At 36.0% G+C, this 20561-nt stretch overlaps 1 protein-coding gene and 3 pseudogenes across 3 annotated transcripts; 3 read left to right on the plus strand and 1 right to left on the minus strand.

Annotated features, from left to right (window-relative positions):
- The first annotated feature begins 3755 nt into the window (after window positions 1-3755).
- Window positions 3756-6029, plus strand: LOC104777109 (monolignol oxidoreductase AtBBE-like 13). Its single transcript, XM_010501322.2, has 3 exons — window positions 3756-4277; window positions 4677-5163; window positions 5245-6029. Exons 1-3 carry the CDS (start codon window positions 3802-3804, stop codon window positions 5863-5865), a joined length of 1584 nt encoding a protein of 527 aa, XP_010499624.1. The 5' UTR covers window positions 3756-3801; the 3' UTR covers window positions 5866-6029.
- A 2912-nt stretch (window positions 6030-8941) lies between these two features.
- LOC104777110 (F-box protein At5g25290 pseudogene) lies at window positions 8942-10454 on the plus strand (annotated as a pseudogene). The gene has a single exon (XR_015592293.1). The product of XR_015592293.1 is annotated as an F-box protein At5g25290 pseudogene (transcript).
- A 2747-nt stretch (window positions 10455-13201) lies between these two features.
- Window positions 13202-15851, plus strand: LOC104778967 (lysine-specific demethylase JMJ18-like; annotated as a pseudogene). Its single transcript, XR_015592300.1, has 6 exons — window positions 13202-13743; window positions 13847-14218; window positions 14305-14880; window positions 14970-15073; window positions 15165-15344; window positions 15413-15851. The product of XR_015592300.1 is annotated as a lysine-specific demethylase JMJ18-like (transcript).
- An 83-nt stretch (window positions 15852-15934) lies between these two features.
- LOC104777111 (uncharacterized) lies at window positions 15935-16780 on the minus strand (annotated as a pseudogene).
- Window positions 16781-20561: the final 3781 nt, after the last annotated feature.

Below are 20561 nucleotides of genomic sequence, written 5' to 3' on the forward strand. Positions count from 1 at the left end.
ACACACCCAAAATACGTTCTTAACACCAAACCATCAATCCTAAATTTGTGTTGTTATAAGGATGAAACGTTTTGTGGTTCTTAAGCAAGAAGTGGTAGGTTTCAATCCTAAACAAGTGATGAAGATTATTTTATAAGACTAATGCTTTGAATGGTTGATCTATGCACTCTATATTAAATAATGCTTATTAGTAATTTGGTAGCTCAGCTTCATACTGCATTATGGAGGATTTTGAAAGCAGAACAGAAAAATGTGAATAAATAATTATATTTTTGTATTGAGTGAACAGTAACTCTATACTAACATGTAATTTATTGGTCTGCACTTGGTCCGACATTAGTATGTAATTTATCAAATAAGTGTGTGAATAGTAGAAAAATAATGGACTGGTCCGACTTTAATTCGGTCTGGAACGTACCAACTAACCAGCCTAAGTCAAGACTATAAGAATCTAGTGCGTAAATTTATCGTAGTTTCTTTTTTTTTTGGCAGATGTGTAGATTAATATTATATATATATAAATTATACTATAGTATATACATACAACGATCAAGAAAAACTGTCAGCATATCATTTGAGATCAATTTTCAAATAAACTAGTTTGACTTATTTTGTACTTTTATCTTTGAACCATTTTCCTCTATTTTTTCCAATCGAGAAGACGAATTGTCGGTAGATTTTTCATTCTTTGTGTAAACCATTTTAATAACATGTATTATATCGAAAGAAAAAAATGAAATTAGTAATACTATATATATATATATGTCTATATATTTCTATGTACGGTTCTTTTATTGTTGATTTTTGGAGGTAAATGAATTTACTATTTGGGTAAAAATGCCACTTGGAGACATGTTTGTTTCTATATATGTATATAAGTGTGATTATGTCAAAAGATACAAGTGTGATGATTTGTATACATAAGAATGATTGAAATAAGTATGGTCCACATATGTCATTGCTAATTAATCTTTAGAAATGTCGTTGATGTCACTTTGTTGCTTTTAAGCTAAATTGGCCACAAATATTATCAATCACTACTTATCTAATTACTATTTGTTTAAGTGATCCTTACATCAAAAATAATGCAATTCCCAAATGAGTACAATTTATAGTGTTTATAAATTCGTCTAATGCATATCATGAATTAAAAAAAATTACTAGTAATCATGAAACAATATAATAATATTTGTTTATAGATACACTAACACTATATCTTGGCACAAGTGTATCTAGCCAAACTACCTCATATCACCGAATTAGATGAATTCGAGCTAAACTACAACGTGATGGTTAGATATAGACATTTCATCGTTGATAAATCATAGAACTTTTCTCAACTAGACAAGTTCTATCGAATATAAAAATCGATTATTTTTGCTGATCATTAGATATTAATGTTTTAGTATATATTATATATAAAATTATTAGAGTCACTAGTCCCTTTTATGTGGTGATGTAAATATAAGAGATTAGGTTTGCACATTCACTTGCACTTCACCTCCAACAATGAGGATCCTATAGTTCTAAGATAAAAAAAATAAAAAACATATAATACCAAATCAGAGTGAAAAAGTGAATTTAATAGAAGCAAATAATAAAAAATTAGACACATATCTCATTATTGAAATTATATAAGTTATATATCATTATTGCTATTAAAAGTGCATTACAAAAAAGTGATTGGAAATATATAAGTTATATGAAATATTTTGATTCATAGTTTTGTAAAAATGTCAATGTACAAGAGTTGCTCATACATAATTGTGTGAGGGTGAGATAATTCAAAAGTACACTTGTATAGATAATTCAAGGTTCCTATCTATCACATGCATTTAAAACATCACACAATGAGATTAAATTTTGAAAATTACCAATTATTTATTTTTGTCTACTATATGTTTGTAGTTATATGTGAGGCTTAGTTTTTGGTTGTCTAAATAATAAATTAATATATCAAATCACTAATATTACACTATTTGTATGCATCTTTTAATCTTTAACAATAGACAACAATACTTAAAAGATTATCACATTTGCCTTTCTAGAACTATACACAATTTTTGGGTTTAGATTTCTAGAAAAAGATGGAAATATATAACTCAGTTTAATGTATGCTAAGATCCATCAATAGTTTTATATTTTAATTTAATTGAGGTAAGAAAAAACCTAAAACAATTTGTATTATTTTTGTATGTTATTTTAATTTCTAAGTGTCAGTTATAAATAATAAACATTCAAATGCAACATATTAATTTGTATTAGGTTTAGGTGAAAGTTGTACCTTTCCATTTACATATCTTCTATATATATTAGTTATATTCGGATAATCGGATTAATATATATATATATATATATCTATTTTTCCAATAATTTATTCAGATTTTATCTTGAGACTATCCTGGATTTAAAAATAAAAGTTTACTTAATTTTAAGAATGTATATTAAACTTGACAAAAAGGTATTCAGTTTTTCTGTTTTTGGAAAAGGAAAAGAAAGGTGTTTAGTTGACAAGTAAAGAAGTTTTTTTTTAGTGCAGTGACAAGCAAATAAGTTATAAATTGAAAATCTCAATAAAATTTCTTTTTATTCAGGTTTGCATGTTGTTTGATTGCTTACATTTGGTTTTATTTGGCTTATTACCTTCCGCATGGTTTCACTGATGATTGATTTTATGTTTATGCTTGTTATTGTTTGCTTGCATGATAGCTTGCTTGTGTGTTGTGTTATTGATGGGTTTGTGGTGTTTTGCTTACGATTACATTCCCGATCTTACTGATGCCATATTTTTGTTGCAGGTAACTTTAGTCGGAAAAGTCTTAGAGGAACAAAAAGGACGTTAGGCCGCTTTAGTAAAATAAGTTGTGATGTTGTTTTTGTAAACTTGATGTTATCGTGTTTTGGCCTTAGGCTTGGAAACTTGTTTGTGAAAGATGGTATAAATTGCTCAATGCAATATCATTTTACATTCGCATGTAGGAGCCCACGGATGACAATTTGACATGATATTGGATCATGAAACTAAAGACAACTACTCTCTTTCAGATGTATAACCATTTTATAAAAAAAAAATGAAGAAAAAATAAAGATGTATGAACTAAATCTGTGGAAAAAAGTAAATATCTAATTTGAAGGTCAAATGGGGAGAATACGATATATTATAATATTTATAATATTTAGGTACAAGAATAAGTTGATGAAAAATATATTTGACCTTCGAGCCACAATTACTGGAGATGGTGGTGTCAGTATCTTTGAAATTATGAAAAAATGTGTCCCTATAAAGTTAAGTCCACATATTATGACCTACTTTCGATTACATACATTTCTCCATAAACTTGGGGTCATAATCAACTAATAATGAAAACATGATTTTACATTATCAGATTTCATCTGGGTTTCTTTTAAATTCTGTAAATCAATGAATTTTGGTTAGAGGATGCCTAAATATGATCACACACGGTATAGGAATAACGAATGCTATATAACTACTACCATGTGTTTCAAGCTTTCAGCATAAACGATGGAATGATTTGTTACAAAATAAATTCCAATTCCAAAAAGGTTATAAAGTAAAAATTAAACAATCGAATACTAGCTAGCCATAGTGATTCCAAAATGGCAAAGAAATAATTAACAACACTAAACAAAATTTAAAGAGTCAAAAGTGCATGACGTAAATGTTACATCAACTTTACGTATAAACCCATTCCCTCTCCCTTATTTAAACCCCAAACACATACATATGAAACTACTCAACAAACTTCAAAACCTCATAACCACTAAAACACACACACCAAAATGGCGTTTGCGTTTCTCGTAACGCTACTACTACTATCACTTTCTTACGTTCCATTGTCTTCTTCCACGATCCAACAAGACTTCGTGATGTGTCTCGTCGACAACTCCGACGCTTCGTTCCCAATGGACTCGTCGTTCTTCACCCACGAACTAAACGCCTCTTCCTTTAAAGCCGCGTTAGAGACTTCTGCTCAGAACCTCCGTTACTTGATGCCTTCGAACCCGAAGCCGGAGTTCATCTTCGAGCCGCTTTACGAAACGCACGTTCAAGCCGCCGTTGTTTGCGCCAAGAAGCTGAAGCTTCACTTGCGGCTAAGAAGCGGTGGTCATGACTACGAAGGCCTCTCTTACGTCTCGGAGATGGAAACGGCGTTTGTGATCGTTGATTTGTCGAAGCTTAGACAGATCAGTGTTGATTTGGAAAGTAACAGCGCGTGGGTTCACGCTGGTGCTTCTATTGGAGAGGTTTATTACAGGTAAAATTAATCATATGCTAATTAAGAATCATATAGTATAATACTTTTCATTATATATAAAGGTATCATTGTTTTATTTATTTCATTAAAGCTATGGAGAAAAAAACCTCGTAAGTATTCAGAAAAAAGTTTAAACTTAAAAAAAAATTGTTTAAAAGTTGTGATTGAAAAATATTCTGGTTTTGATTCAACCGGCTGGTTTATTCACTTTTGGTTCTTTTTGTTAAATTGGATTAATGGATTTTTAGTATGGTTTTGGGGGTTTTGTCTATTAGAGGTGAAAAAGATGTTGATAATAAAGTTAAAAACTGACCCAATTTACTATAAGAACCGAATATGATATTTAAGCTATGGTTATGACCCGGTCATTAATTGGTTTATTTTTCATGGTTTTAAAAGGATTCAAGAGAAGAGCAAAATCCATGGTTTTCCGGCGGGTTTATGCACAAGCCTAGGCATCGGTGGCCACATAATCGGCGGAGCCTACGGTTCAATGATGCGTAAGTTTGGACTTGGAGCTGATAACGTTCTTGACGCTAGGATCGTTGACGCCGACGGCAAAATCTTGAACCGCGCGGCGATGGGAGAGGACGTTTTCTGGGCGATTCGAGGCGGTGGAGGAGGAAGCTTCGGCGTTATTCTTGCATGGAAAATAAAACTCGTTCCTGTGCCGGAGACCGTTACGGTGTTCACTGTCACGAGGACGCTTGAGCAAGACGGAACTAAGCTTTTGTACAAGTGGCAACAAGTAGCTGATAAGCTAGACGAAGATCTTTTTATCCGTGTGATTATTCAGCCGGCGAGCAAAACTCCGAAGAGCAAAGAGAGAACTATTGCAACTTCGTACCAAGGCCAGTTTCTCGGAGACGCTAATCGGTTATTGCAGGTAAAATTAATGGGGTAAAAATTTAAATTTTTGTAAACATTATGGTCGATATTGTTATTTATGAAAATTTGGTTTATGTAGGTGATGCAAAGGAGTTTCCCACAGCTTGGACTAACGAAGAAAGATTGTTTAGAGACAAGCTGGATCAAATCAGTAATGTACATTGCGGGTTTCCCAAGCACTGCACCATCGGAAGCTCTACTTGATGGGAAATCATTGTTTAAGAATTACTTCAAAGCCAAGTCAGACTATGTGGAAGAGCCAATTCCAATAGAAGGGTTAGAAGGTTTATGGGAAAAGCTTCTAGAAGAGGACTCACCGTTGACTATATGGAACCCTTATGGAGGAATGATGGCGAAAATACCCGAGACCGAGACACCTTTCCCACATAGGAGTGGGACATTGTTCAAGATCCAATGGCTGACTTTGTGGCAAGATGGGAAAGTTAGCGAGGTGAAGCATATGGGGTGGATGAGGGAAATGTATAGCTACATGGAGCAGTATGTATCGAAAAGTCCGAGATCTGCGTATGTGAACTATAGAGATCTTGATTTGGGGATGAATGGTAAAGGGGGTAATGCAAGAGAATGGGGGAGTAAGTACTTTAAGGGTAATTTTGAGAGGTTGGTGAATATTAAAGCTAAGTTTGATCCAGAGAATTTCTTCAGACATGAACAAAGTATTCCTACGGAACTTGAGTGATTTTTGAGTTTGACAAATAATAAGAGTGTGTGGTATGAGATTTGTCTTAGGAAAGACATATTACTTGTTTTTGTGTCTTTTTGTTTTTTTTTTTGTTTTCAAACATGGTCAACAAACTTGTAATTCAAAAACCGTTATCCAATCTAATTCCTCTGAGTTCTTCATCCTGCTTAGAAATATAAGTAATGGAAAATTTGGCTAATAAAACCAAATCGAACACTGCCTATACTGATGAGAGTTAGGTAATGACAAACCAAAGAGTTTTCCATGCTCTCTTACATTAGAATCCTTGGATTGAAGTTAAACTATAGGAGGATCCTTGAAAAATGCAATACTCTCAATAAGCCATTGTTTGGTTTGAAGCAGTCACCATCGAAACCAAAATGCCATGTCCTCACAATATATTCATATTTACAATTATATATTAATCCTAAAATCGTTATTGTTCTACCACAATATCTACAGTTTTATATTACTTTTCGTGTGATAAATTTGTTTCCTTTGGCCTATGGGTATTACAAGATGCCAATGAACATCAATGGTTGATGAAGACATGTAGGTTGTTGAGACTTGAGAGTTGGGTTGGATTCTTTAGGAAGCGTTCCAAGATCTTTTCATGGCACGAACAAGATGGGCGAAACTATTATTTCCCCAAAATTTTTGGCACGAGGCGTTGGACCTTTTTACATTCTCTATTACGATGTAGAAAAAGAGAAAACTAGAAAGGTTCAGCTTAAAGGAGTTGGGGATGATGAAGTTTTTAGAAGTCGTTATGGAATTGGGAACAATGGTAATTGCCTTATCCATATCTCACCAGAACAAGGTCAAACTATAGCTTTTTATAACATGTTTTTTTTTTCTTTTCTTTTTCTGGTTGATCTTAATATTGGTATAACCGTATAAGAGCATGATGATAAACTTGTCTTTTTGATTTTTCTTTTTTCTTCATAACTTTTAAGTACTACTTCTTAAATTTCCGCAATGTGGCTATAACTCATTTTTTGTTTCCTTCTTTTCCCAAAGTATATATCAGTTTGGTACTTGATGATATCTGGTAGTTCGAGCCAACGTCAAATAATTAGATATAAGATCAAATATTTCCCAACATCGATTTTTTAATTTAGTTTATTTATTAATTGCTTCAAATATACGTAAGTTTCCAAATTATTAATTGCTACAAAAACTTTAAAGTTCAAATGGTAATGTTTTTTTTTGAGAAACAAGGCTTCATGAGTGTCATTGGATTACGGAAACACTTGAGGGATACTTGGAGTAGAAGGCATCCAAGTATCTGACTCGTCGAATCTCGGAGTGGAGGGTTCGGAAGGTGCAGCCTGATCTACGAATGGAAAAGGCAGGAAATCGGGGAGTGATGGCCAAACTGGAACCCGAAACTTAGGCTTCTCAGGATCAGGAAATGCTGGCGGCGGAAGGAGAGGCATATCAGGTGGAGGCGGTGGGAGTAGAGGCATATCAGGCAGAGGCGGTGAAAGGAGAGGCATATCAGGTGGAGGAGGCGGCGGCGCCACTGCTTCTTGAAAAGACGGGAATTCAGGGAAACCGAGGTCGTGGACTGGTGAATTACGACCCGAAGATGGGTAATCATCGGCTCCAATCTCAGCTACTTTAGATGGGAATCTCACTAGTCGCGAAGATAATGTTTTTTTGGAGTTTAGGAGTGTGAAGAAACTTAGAACGAAGACGTATCTAAGCATAAGTGAAAGTAATGCCATTGTGTATATGTGGGGTGTTGATGTTTAGTCTTTTGTGTAATTCTATGGTTAGTTACTGATGATTCAACTTTATATGATTTGTATAACCTTTGCATATTATTTTGCGTTGGGTTCCTACTTATCACCCACGCATATTCTAATAATTTTTATTCAAAGTCAAACGTCATGTAAACAAGAGCGTTTTGACCAATATCAATGTAGATCAACCTGAAGTTATTAGGTCAACGGACGAGAAAAACTTTCTCTTTCGCACTACTATATGGTTTTGTTTTTAACTTTTGATATAACCAAAACCAAACCGGACGAGAAAAGAATAACCAATTACAACTTTAATTTCTTTTAATTTTTGTATTTTAAAAAAAAAGGTTCTTAGAAACATCATCTGGTTTTCGAAACAAACCCGGTCTAATTCTAAACTCAGATTATCTTTAGATTTGTTAAATGTTGCATCCATATGGCCGGTCCTAGCTAGGGTTACCGAGGCCTAAATCATTTTTTATTTGTGATATTTACAAAATATAAAAGAAAGTGTTACTGGTTTTTAATTTATAAAGAATTTTTGATGACTTGGATAAAATTATTAAAAATGAATAAGTGACATATTTTAAAGGATTGTTATGGAGTTATTATAATCTTTTTGATTAGTTTTCTAGAGTCTCTAAAGTCTTTCAAACAACTTGATACATTGCATGACTTTAGTTATGCACAAAAATGTTTAAAATTATAAATTAACAAATAATATAATAATTGAAAATTTTAGATTCTTTTGTTTTGTGATTTATTCTATCTATCTAAACGATATGTTGTTGTTGTTGTCTTAAAGTTGGCACTGTCTTGTTGGCTGGCTTTTTGAGTTACATCAAATCTACTCCTAAAAGTTTTCCTTTGTTAAACTCATGAAACAGTTTGAATGGTATGAAGTGATCTTTTGAGTCTGATGAGACTTGGTTCTTGTGGTTCCAGTACTCAACAAGTCGATGGTTTGGGTCAAGAACTTCAATTACTGCTTCTGCCTCAATATTCAATCAAAGGTTGGATAAATTGGTAATCCTTATTTTCTCCCTTCTTCATTTCATCACTAAGTTTCAAGCTCTTAAAAGGTAGCTTTTTAACATATATATATATATTAATATGAACCATATACTGTATTCGTTATATTTTTAACAACTTCTCAAATAAAATAAAAATATTTTACAAAAATGTACGAAAAGATGCAACATATTATATTACCATGCTAATGAAAGAACGGTCAGGGAAAATAAAAGCAAAACCATAATAGTTTTTTTTTGTTTTTTTTTTGTTTTTGTTAAAAGAACCATAATAGTTTACAGGTCTATGATAATGTTATATTGGGCTTGGTAGCCCTCGAGAGAGCCCTAACTTTGTATAAACATAAGAGAGATAAAAACATTTGCATAACTTTGAAGCTTCCATCTCGTCCGACGAGATCATCCCCGTTCTGATAATGGAGGAGGAGGGAGTAGATCGACCAGCAGGCGCCGGAGTTGGTAATTCAAAACGAAGCGGGAGTCCCAAGTATAACGAGTGCATTAAGGTCCCGCGTCCGGCTTTGGTTTTTGATCCAAAAAGCGGTTCTCCTCCATTGCTGTTGCTGTCTCCAGAAGAGGGCGGTTGTCGTGTGTACAACCCTGACGAAGACAAGGTTTACGAGACGAAGAGTGACTTTTCAGGGTATCGATTCCTAGCAAACTCGGGTAAGTGGTTCCTGGTGTTAGATGAATCTCGATCGGATCTCTATATCGTCGATGTGTTTAGCGAGGAGAGGATCCATCTTCCGGCTCTAGAGTCAATCAAGGGTGGCATTTACAAGGTTGAGCGAGTAGGAGATAATGAATTCACCGTTGATTTAATTAAACCTTATTTTCCTGCTGCTTCGTGTCCTACCACTACCAAATATCTGAGAGGTCTTTTGTGGGTAGACGACAAGAAGAAGAATGGAGTCGACTATGTTGTTGTGTGGCAATTTCAGGAAGGCCAGTTTTTAGGCTTTTGCACGAATGGGGATTTCCATTACCGCGATATTCCAATACGGAACAGGGTCCATGTTCCCAGGGAGTTCCGAGGCCTACAAGATGTGGTGCTCAAAGGTCACCGTCTTTACTACCTGTCGCACCGTTGCTACATTCGACAACTGGATTTGTCTGGACAAGGTGGTTTCAAGGATGTGTATCCGCTCCCTAGCTTTCAAATGTGGAAGCCATCTAGGCGGCCTAGTGGTGATTTGGGAATAACGGGAGTAAAAAAGCTTATCTCATCTGGCGATAGCATTGCTGTTACAACATCAGGACACGTTTTGTTGGTCTATACCAGGGCTTACGAGCCTGTCTGTGAAAGCTCTAGGATCTTCCGCGTCTTCAAGAGTGATCCTAAGGACCGGAACTCCACCCTTGTTGAGGTTGAATCTCTAGGTGATGAGGCCCTGTTTTTCGATTTGGGTATCACCGTGCCTGCTGACCCTACCCTTGGTATTGAGCCAAACTCCATCTATTTCACCCGTAATGACCGTTTCGGTCCCGGGGGTTGGTATATTCCATGCCTCGACATATGTGTGTACAATATTGCAACAAGGACCATCAAACGCTTCCTCAGTGGCTCCACCTTAAAACTCAAGGATGCGCAGTGGTTTCTCCCCTCAGCTTGATTTGGTGTTTTCAAGAGTTTCTCTTGCGCGGTCATTTTCCTGTGTTCAATCCTTTTCTTTTCATGTATAATATTTGATATTACTAAGTGTTTCTTTTCATGTCGAATATTTGACATTGCTAAGTGTTTCTTTTCATGTTATAAGACTTATTGAGTCCGCACTTAAGGCTCTCAATCTGGACTTTTTTCTTACCAGAGATACTCTGTAACTTCATGCTTGCTTTTTTTTGGGCAACCGGTGCAACACTTTAGATCGACTTTTAGTATGCAAGTCTGCACAAGCTAATCGTTAGCTACTGAAGAGAGAGCGATAGATATATAAAATATAGATAGATTGAGAGCCTGAAAGAGAGAGGAAGAAGTACCCGGACGGATTGGTTTTGGTTCGCCATTGAAGGAAGCTCGGTACGTGAAAAGCAGAAGAAGGAAACTCGGTACGGATTGGAAGTTCACATCATTGTTCTAGCCATGGAAAAGTACAATTTAGTTCATGAATTTTCAGGAAGATGCAGAAATCTTATATCCCGAATGCTCTAGGATATAGAGGTTATTGATGTTTGAATACCACCCCACTGTCTACCTGTGATCAGTTCTAGTTAATAAATACTCTGTGGTATTGTTGGATCGGCTGCTCTTCACCAAGATGCTAGAAGCGTGCATTGAACAAGATAAGTGGGATGGTTTCGGTTATGCGTATTGGAGGATATATGTTGCATCACGGGTACCACCATTTCAATGATGAACGCCATCTCAGAGTTGAGCAGAGCTGGACTCCATTCCAACCAAGGTCTTGTCCCGGTTTGAGAAAGTTTCAGTTATGAGGTTAAATGGTTTGAGAAGTGAGTCCTCCTCAGATTCGGTTTTGGGGGAATGAATATGTGGATTTCTTTATAAAGAGTTTCATAAAAAACATAAGACAAGTGTTGTAACTTTTATAAGTCAATTGGGAATTTTAACGTTTAAAGCAAGTGTTGTAATTTCTTAGATATGGAAGTGGTTAGGAGGATATATAGGGTTAGAGCAAGAGTTTGTGGGAGAGTTTTAAGCATTTTTATGATTTTTTTGAGAAGAAGCGTAAGCTGTTTAAGAGTGGTTGATTCTGGTAAAGTAGCTCACGCGAGTACAACTACTAGTCATGATGATCTTCTCAATTGGGTCAAAAATGACAAGAGAAGAATGCTTCTTGTTTTGTATCTTGTTCGATTGGAGGAAAATGAATCGAACATGGAGACTACTTCGGTTGCACAACCTATCATCTTGAGTTTGTAGCAGACGGAGAGCTGTTTTGACAGTAGCAGGCAATGGCATTGTACAGCATGTAAGCAGTTGTGTGTCAATCAATATTCACTTTGGGGGAGCGAAAAGGTATGGCAAGGTCTATATATACCTTAGCTTGTGAGCAAAAACAAAAGATTTGGACAAAACATTCAACATATGAACACTAAAAGAATAGTAACAAATGTCAGAAAATGCAAATCATCAGTAGTAGTAAGATAACAAACTGTAGTGTAGCTTGGTTAATGTTGAGAAGCCAACGCCTAAACATTGAGGTCTGTTTCTGTTACATGGTGATTGGTCACCTTGAAGAAAACACATTGAAGAGAGGCGATACTTTCGACGTGTCGGGGTGAGATAGAGACGCACATACCGTTGTTGAATCGATACCTGTGCCAAAACTTTTCATCGTCAGCAATACCAAGGACCCTAACTCTTCTGATGCCTTTTCTTTTAAGATTGTAGTAGAAAATGCAGAAGGGTTGCTCAAACAGATATATTGGGGCAAAAATGATTTCACCAGCCAGATTGGTGCCAGGGGAAGTCATATTCACCAAAGGGAAGGGAAGCTCAAAGGTTTGCTTGGACCAATCATGTTTCTCGACATCTTCTATAGTATCCATAAATCGAAACTAGAGAATCTCATACGGTTCCTAACAATGGAAGCTAACTTGCCATAAACACATCCCTAGGCGCTGTGATGAAACAACTTGGAGTCTCATATCTAACATCAAAACACACAATCACCGGATCCCTTCTCGCTCTCGCAGCCCAAGCACCATAATAGAGGAAACCATTGATGCAAACCCCCTTGGTTATAGGGTCATAAAGAGCGGTGGTAACCTGATTGCGTCCTCCTCCTCCTCCGAGTGTTATAACCTCGTGCACTAGAAAACGAAGAGACCGTTGGTCAGGAGAAGTCACCAGGTTGAATACTTGAATTGACGACCAACAGGATCGTATCCCAAACAGGCGCGGGGTCCTCGAATGGGAAAGGTAATGACTTGCTTAGTACTTGGCCGGGTTAGATATAATGAACTTATTAAGATTATTACCACAAGCGACAAAGCCGTTGATGGATTTCATGGACACAGAAGGTATTGTAATGTCTAGATTGGCGACCAAAGAAGAAGAAGAAGATTTCTCTTCCTCGTATGAAGTGGAGAAGATGAATTGACGACCAAATGATGTTTGTCAAACCATTATGCTGGAACCATGTCTCCCACTCGTATGGTGGTGAGGTATAAAACTTGTACTTTAAATCTAAAGATAACAACTTTTCAATGATTTTTCACTTTCTGATGTGATTTGACAAAAGGTGGATCTTGATTTTGGAAACTGCGAGAGGTTTTATCAGATTATTACCAAGGAACTGGGGAACCTGGTGAATCTACAAAGATTGCATTCAGGACCCTTTTTAGTCGATATTTTTAATCTTACAGAGATCTGCTCAGTCTCAAGACTCTGTAAGTTTCATGCAGTGGTTTCATGTTATGTGTTTATATCGCTTCAACACTTGCTAAACACCATCCAATCTCTTATGTTGCTTACCTTATTTCCTTTGATAGGCTGACTGGAGAAACACCAGTATATGGCAACCGCCCCGAATATACTCAGGTCCTATAGTGGTAGATGATCAAAACGATTTCAGGTATGGAATGAATATGTACTAAAGCTGTTGAACTCGTCGCCTGGTTTCAAATTCCAAATATTTCGCTGGAAACATGTTGTCTCGACAGGCTGAAACAGGAGCTTTCCTTACTGCGAGCACAAATATGTTTGGCCAATCTTATTCTATAACTGTCTTATATGTCAAAACATTATTTGATGTTACACTAATCTCTCCTTTGTTTCTTGGTTCCAATTCTTACTGCTAGCAAAAATATGTATAGCCATATTAGTCAAAACATTATTATTACACTACCTCTCTTTTCTTTCTTGGTTCAAATATTCTTTTGTGCAGTGATCTTTGCTATAATAAATTCACATGGCCATATTCCAAGAAAGGAAGTATATTCTTTTAGAGTTAGTATGGTATGGTATGGATCATGTGGAGGACCATCATTTATATTCACTGAACTATCATCACTTTGGGGAGCCAAAAGTATGGTATGGTGTACCAGGAAGCAATGCAACTGCTCTCGAGAAGGCGATGAGGAAACACCTACCTGATCTGTTTGATGAACAGCCTGCTCTACTTCATGGCCTGGTTAGGAAGCAAAACATCTAAATCGGTTTTATACTTTGTTCCTGTTTAGTCTTCACCATGTCATGTATAGAGACTAACTCTTCGTTTTTTTTACTGGATTCAGGTTACTCAGTTTTCTCCTTCAATTCTGAAAGATGAGGGAGTCCAAGCTTACAGGGTGGTTCAGAGTGCAGGGGAGTATGTACTGACATTCCCGAGGGCGTATCATGCTGGATTCAACTGCGGTTTCAACTGCGCAGAAGCGGTTAATGTTGCTCCTGTTGATTGGTTGGCTCATGGACAGAACGCTGTGGAACTATACAGTAAAGAGACAAGAAAGACTTCTCTGTCTCACGACAAACTTCTTCTTGGAGCAGCTTATGAAGCGGTTAAGGCTCTTTGGGAACTCTCAGCTTCTGAGGAACATGGAAGTACAACCAACTTGAGATGGAAGTGTTTCTGTGGGAAAAACGGAACACTTACCAACGCGATACAGGTAATGAAAAAGGATCACTACTCGAGTCATGATACTGAATATGGTTTTAACTTTCTTATGCTTACTTGGTTCATTTGTTTTGACAGGCTCGGTTAGAGATGGAAGAGGAAAGAATTGCAGCTCTTGGAAGGGACTCTTCGAGCTTGATGAAGATGGAGAAGGACTTTGATTCAAACTGCGAAAGGGAATGCTTCTCATGCTTTTATGATCTGCATCTGGCAGCTTCTGGCTGCAAGTGCTCTCCTGATGAATACGCGTGCCTTAAACACGCTGATGATCTTTGTTCATGCGATGAGAAAGATGACTTTATCCTTCTCCGGTACACAATGGATGAGTTAAGCTCATTGGTCAGAGCATTGGAAGGGAATCAGATGATTTAAAGATATGGGCTTCCAAGGTCTTAGGCATTGAACACAGTGATGAAGATCAGACGAAAACTAGTTCAGTTGTAAGTAAGGAGAAGAAGCTAAAGGAAGGTTCGTTTGATCTGAACATTGACTTAGAGTTGGATTGTCAAGAGGACCTTAAAGAAGAAGAAGTCAGCACTAGTGGCGGCGAGTTAACGTCCTCAGAGAATCTTGGTGTATCGGTCGAGCCTATAAACCTCGGGTCCTTGATTTTTGGAAAGCTTTGGTGCAATAAGCATGCTATATTCCCAGAAAGTACAATCTTTTAGAAACCTTTTCTTTAATGTTACTTAACCAGAAGTTTGCTCGAGAAGGTTGTTAACATGTTTTTACTACTTTTACAGGATTCAGGAGTCGTGTCAAGTTCTCCAATGTGCTTGATCCAACAAAAATGAGCAATTACATCTCTGAGGTTTTGGATGGAGGACTCATGGGTCCATTGTTCAAAGTAAAGCCTTTCCCCACAACAATACATTTCTATTTGATAAAACAGAATCTTGAAAAGTAATGCTAACACTAGACTTTTCTTGCTTGCTCAGGTTACTCTGGAAGAATCTTCAGACGTGAGCTTCCACAATGTTTCAGCCCAAGAGTGCTGGGAAATGGTGTTGCAGAGAGTTAAAGATACATCCACAAGTCTTGGTCTTCCTAGTTTACCGCAGTTGGAGGGTATCAATGGGCTTCAAATGTTTGGTTTCCTCTCACCCTCTATAGTTCAGGTAACAAGTTCTACATTCAAATCCTATCGATCTTTACTCTTTACACAACTTGCAATCCTTCTCTACAGGCCATTGAAGTTCTTGACCCAAACCATCAACTCGTTGAGTACTGGAACCACAAGAACCAGTCTTCATCAGACTCAAAAGATCACTTCATATCATCAAACTGTTCCGTGAGTTTAACCAAAGGAAAACTTTTTGGAGTTGATTTGATGTAACTCAAGAAGCCAACAAGACAGTTCCGACTCCAAGAAGACGACAACAACAACAACAATGACATCTTTTAGATAGATAGAATAAATTGATTTCTGATTATATTTTCTTTTTGGTTTTGGGAGCATTTATTCATAATCTTTTGTTCTTTTTTTTTTTTTTTTTTTTTTTTTTGGTTTTTTTTTTTATCGTGAACAATAACCTAACCTTAGCGTTACAAGTGTAAACTAGAAAGTTCGATTCTTTCGCTAATGCGGAAACTCATACAATAAAATAGAAAAATTCTTATTCCTATTTCTCAATGTGACAAAACTTCACAAAATCTTGAATAGACTAAAACTTTAGTCTAAAAAAATCTTGAAAGTAACCAAAAAGAACTATATTTTTCCCGCCGTTAGTTGAATCTTGACGGTTGTACGCCGGAAAACGTCACCGGAACATAGAGTCAGAACAAAGCCAGAGCCGCCAATGGAACCAAGAACGAGCCAGCTGATGAGTAAGGTACAGTGAAAAACGAAACCGAGGTTTGATTGGTATCATCACCGTCACCATTATCGTCGTTACCACCAAGAGGTCCAAAACCACCATGCTGATGACGACGGCGGCGACGAGAACGTCGACTATCAGCGAAAGCAGTATCACCGTTACCTAAATCGCCGTAACGTGAGAAATCAAGCGTGGAAGCAACACCGTGAAGAGCAATGGAAGAAGAGATGAAAAGATCCGGTTCAGTGACAAGAACGCCGTCGAGGGTGAAACAGAGTTGTTAGTGACGACGATTGAGTTTCCGGGGAGAAGAGAGATCACTGAACGAGAGACGTTGAGGTACGATGTGGTAAGCGACGGAGAGACGAAGCGGGTTATTAGCATTATCGCCGGTGGAGGATGAGGAAGAAGAGGAGGAGACGTCGGCGGAGTCGAAATCGCTTGGGATGAAAAAGGTGGCGGAGAGAGGGATACCGAACTGATCGTCGACGGAGGAGAGGAAATCGGCGGCCCAGTCACGGAAATCTCCGGCTCCGATCATTGCTTCGATGATTCTGTCGGCGTGTTGGTGATCTTGCGACGTGAGATACGGAGGAGGAGAAGCGGAGGAGGTAGGGAATGAGACGGTGGTGATGAGGATGATGAGGAGGAGATAGCTTGAGGTGGCCATCGGAGAATTAAAACGGCGGGCGAAGTTGTAACAGAAACAGAAACAGAGAGAATCGGTTTTTGGAGTTCGTTAGGATTATGTGACAATGAAGAAGAAAGAACTGACTTCTTCTCTCTGGATAATTCGTTGTGGAGAGGAAGGATGAGTTAAACCGGTTTGGTTTATGGGATGGTTTTAGTGATTAACCGAGATTTTTTATTGTATAGAATAATAATAGAACTGTGAAATTGATCGGGTTCGGTCAGTCAAAACCAAGAAGTTTGGTTTTGGTGATAAACCGAGATTTTTGATTGTATAGAATAATAGAATTATGAAATTGATCGGTTCGGTCAAAGAGTCAAAACCAAAAAGACTTGGCAGTCTTCAGCAAAACCACTTGGCACCCACACCTATCTAGATTTTAAGCATTGGATCAGCTTAGTGTTTACCACTTTTTTTAATTATAAATAATTAAAGATAAGTGGGTTTTTTTTCTAGTTTATGTGTAAATTTTAGAAAAATCATTTTCTAAAAAAACTTAGCAAGTAAAATTTTAAACTATTGAACCATAATTTTAAATTAGATCACAAAAGTCCCAAAAAATCAAATGTGTAGTTTTAGTTGCTTCGATTTAATCCTGAAAATATGTCATGTGTAATATAATATGATAGACTTTTGATAAATTACTTCAATATATATAAGAAAAAATTACCAAAAAGGTCAAATGTGTTGTCTAATATTTAGGAGAATCATAAAATTATGTATATCATTGTTATTTTAAAATGAAGGAAATTAGGCAACACAATGACGATAACCAAAAGGATCGTAAAACTAGTATACTAACTCAAATTAATTAGAAGACGGTTAGAGAGGCACTATATGTATGAGAAACAATGTAATGCATTTTTTTTAACTACAGTTATTGTCCACTTTTTTCACGAGATTTGATGAACACTACTCTCTTTATAGAGACAATCGGAAAATTCTCAATCAAGGTAATGATCACCAAAATTCTTAAAACACACTATCCAAAAATTAAATACAATTTATCCTTATTCCATAAAATTAATTTTCTATGTTTTGTAATGCTTTTTAAGTAGCAATAATAATAAACTTCAAAAAAAAAAAATAGTGATTGGAAATATAAATAATTATATGAAATACTTTTGATTTATAGTTTTGGATAAATGTCGATGTACAAGAGTTGGGCATACATAATTGTGTGGCGGTGAAATAATTAAAGATAACACTTGTGTAGATAATTCAAGGTTCCTATTTATCATTCAATGAGATAACTTTTTCTTATTACATAGTTTACATTCATCTAGTTAATAGTCACATGAATTTTGGAAAAACACCATATGATGAGATTAAATTTTGTAAATTACCAATTTTTTTTACATATATCTTTGTAATTATCTCCTATGGCTTGAATAATGATTCTCTTCACTTTCTCCTTATAAAATGTTTTAGTATTGTTGACAAAAAAAACAAATGCTTTTGTATTTTTTGCCTTTTTCCATATAATATCAAAGGATTTTTGCCAAATATGCCATATTTTTTATAAAAGTTTTGGGAAATGCCACATTTTTTTCATCTTTCTAAAAATGCCACATTTTTATTGGTCACATGTGATTAAAAGACAAAAATACCCTTGTATCAAAGAGAGTGATTGTCGTGGACAAGATATAATGGACAAGTTATTAGAAGAAGTCATAGACTTGTCCACGAATTTCATTTCTATAACTTGTCTACGAGAATTATAATAATGAAGTTGTCCACGAGTTCAAATTAGTTATCCATATTATTAAAGATAAGTTGTCTATGAGAGAGTGATTGTCGTGGACGAGATCTGATGGACAAGTTATTAGAGGAAGTCATAGACTTGTCCATAAATTTCGTTTTTATAACTTGTCTACGAGAATTATAATAACGAAGTTGTCTACGAGTTTAAATTAGTTGGTTGTATATGAAAGATAATTAGACAAAAAAGGTAAAGTTGTCGAAATAAGAAGATGGTGGACCATAAGAAGATGGTGGACCAAAAGAAGATGTCAAAGATGATGGACCAAAAGAGGATGATGTGGATAAGTGTGGACCAAAAGATGATGTGGAGGATTGAGTTTCTCACCGGCATCATTCTCCATATCATCTTGTCCATCATCCACATCTTATCTATCATATGCATATTGTCTGTCATCTGCTTCTTGTTGATCATCGGCATCTTGTCTATCATCCCCATCTTGTCTATCATCCACATCTTGTCCATCATCCTCATCTTGTCTATCATCCGAATCTTGTTTATCATCCACATCTTGTCCATCATCCTCATCTTATCCATCATCTGTATCTTGTCTATCAACAGCATAGTATTTATTGAAGGGCATTTATGTCTTTTTAAGTGAAGGTTGTGGCATTGTGAAAAAGAATAGAGAAAAGTGGCATTTTGACTTTAAAAAGTTATTGTTCATGGCATTTTTGTTAAATAACTCTAATATCAATATCTTGTTTTGTTTTCCTTTTCCCTAAAATTATTAAATCCATAAAAAATTGTTAGTATCGTTTTTAACTTCAAAGATAGAACATCTGTGAGTAGGATATAAATAGTTATTGATGATAAACCGACAAATGAATTATTTGTTACTCGATCTATAAATACCAATAAATAGTTCTCTAAGACATCAACTATTAAAGTTATTGTATCTAAAGCCACAATCTGAAATATGTGATTGGGACCTTTGTATGGAGTCAAAGCACCTTGTGAATTTGCATACTCCAAGCAATCCATCATTTTTAGGAAATGAGCAAAAATCTCAACTGGAATCTGGCTGATAGTAGGAAACAATATCTCTATCTGATGAAAATGAAAACGATTTTTTTTGATTAGGTGTAAGGAAATAAAGAGAGAACTAATATAATGATAACAGAACTGATGCATAATCCAACAAAATACAAAATGATGCTTTGCCTCTAACGGAATCATAAATAAAAAAAAGTTGTGGAAGGCATATATATACTAATCCAGTTATGTTAATTTCATATTAAGTTAGTACATGTGTGTTTAGAAATGTCACCCGCTAATCCTATAAAAAAAAGTGATCTTATTTCCCACACATCAACAAACCACAAAACCACTGGCATTTAGACAAACTCCATCAGATCTCAGCAAACCTAGAAAGATGAACCAATCAATCATCAGCATGCAATATAGTAATTGACTTGTGAGCTAAAAAAATATAGAAAAACTCACTAACTAATCAAAATGTAAGTCGATTCCAATTGGTAAACGAAATTGACTTCCATATATTTCCCAAGTAGACCAGAAACAAATGTAGGATAAAAACTGAAATTGTGTTCATGAAGAAATAAAAATAAAGTTGGTAAGAAGATACAAAAGCCAATGTGAAAAGATCAAGATAGTAGCGAGCATCATCTTGCTACTATAAACGATCAAGATCGTAGGGAGTACCTTGACGCATTTTTGAAGCTAATTGAACTTCCCACTTGGACTTTTGATGTTGTTGCACCGAACGATGATTGATGCAATTTTTTTCTCACAAATCTACGGATTTAATGAAAAAGATAGAGAGAAGCCAATGTACCAAAAACTAGAGACGCTGATTATTAAAAAGCAGAGTGGCATAAGATTTTTTGACGACACATGACGACGAAAGATAAAGGTTCCAACTGAAATAAATTGCTCCTTACGTCGGGGTTTGAATTCAAAGACTTAGTGTATGTGACTTTTCTAATAATGGAATTATATGCTGGATTCCCACACTTGAATTCATCAGATGACTCAGGTAGAGGGGGGTAATATGGATTCGACCTCTACCTATCTCGCTACAGACTCCCGACAGAGGGTGGCC

The sequence above is a fragment of the Camelina sativa genome, chromosome 3 (assembly GCF_030686135.1).
Source record: "Camelina sativa cultivar CO46 ecotype springtype chromosome 3, ASM3068613v1".
Lineage (NCBI taxonomy): Eukaryota > Viridiplantae > Streptophyta > Magnoliopsida > Brassicales > Brassicaceae > Camelina > Camelina sativa.

Coding starts and splice junctions, on each gene's coding strand:
- LOC104777109 (XM_010501322.2), top strand. CDS start 3,802: ATGGCGTTTGCGTTTCTCGTAACGCTACTACTACTATCACTTTCTTAC. Junction 4,278..4,676: donor ATTGGAGAGGTTTATTACAG/GTAAAATTAATC, acceptor TGGTTTTAAAAG/GATTCAAGAGAAGAGCAAAA. Junction 5,164..5,244: donor ACGCTAATCGGTTATTGCAG/GTAAAATTAATG, acceptor TGGTTTATGTAG/GTGATGCAAAGGAGTTTCCC.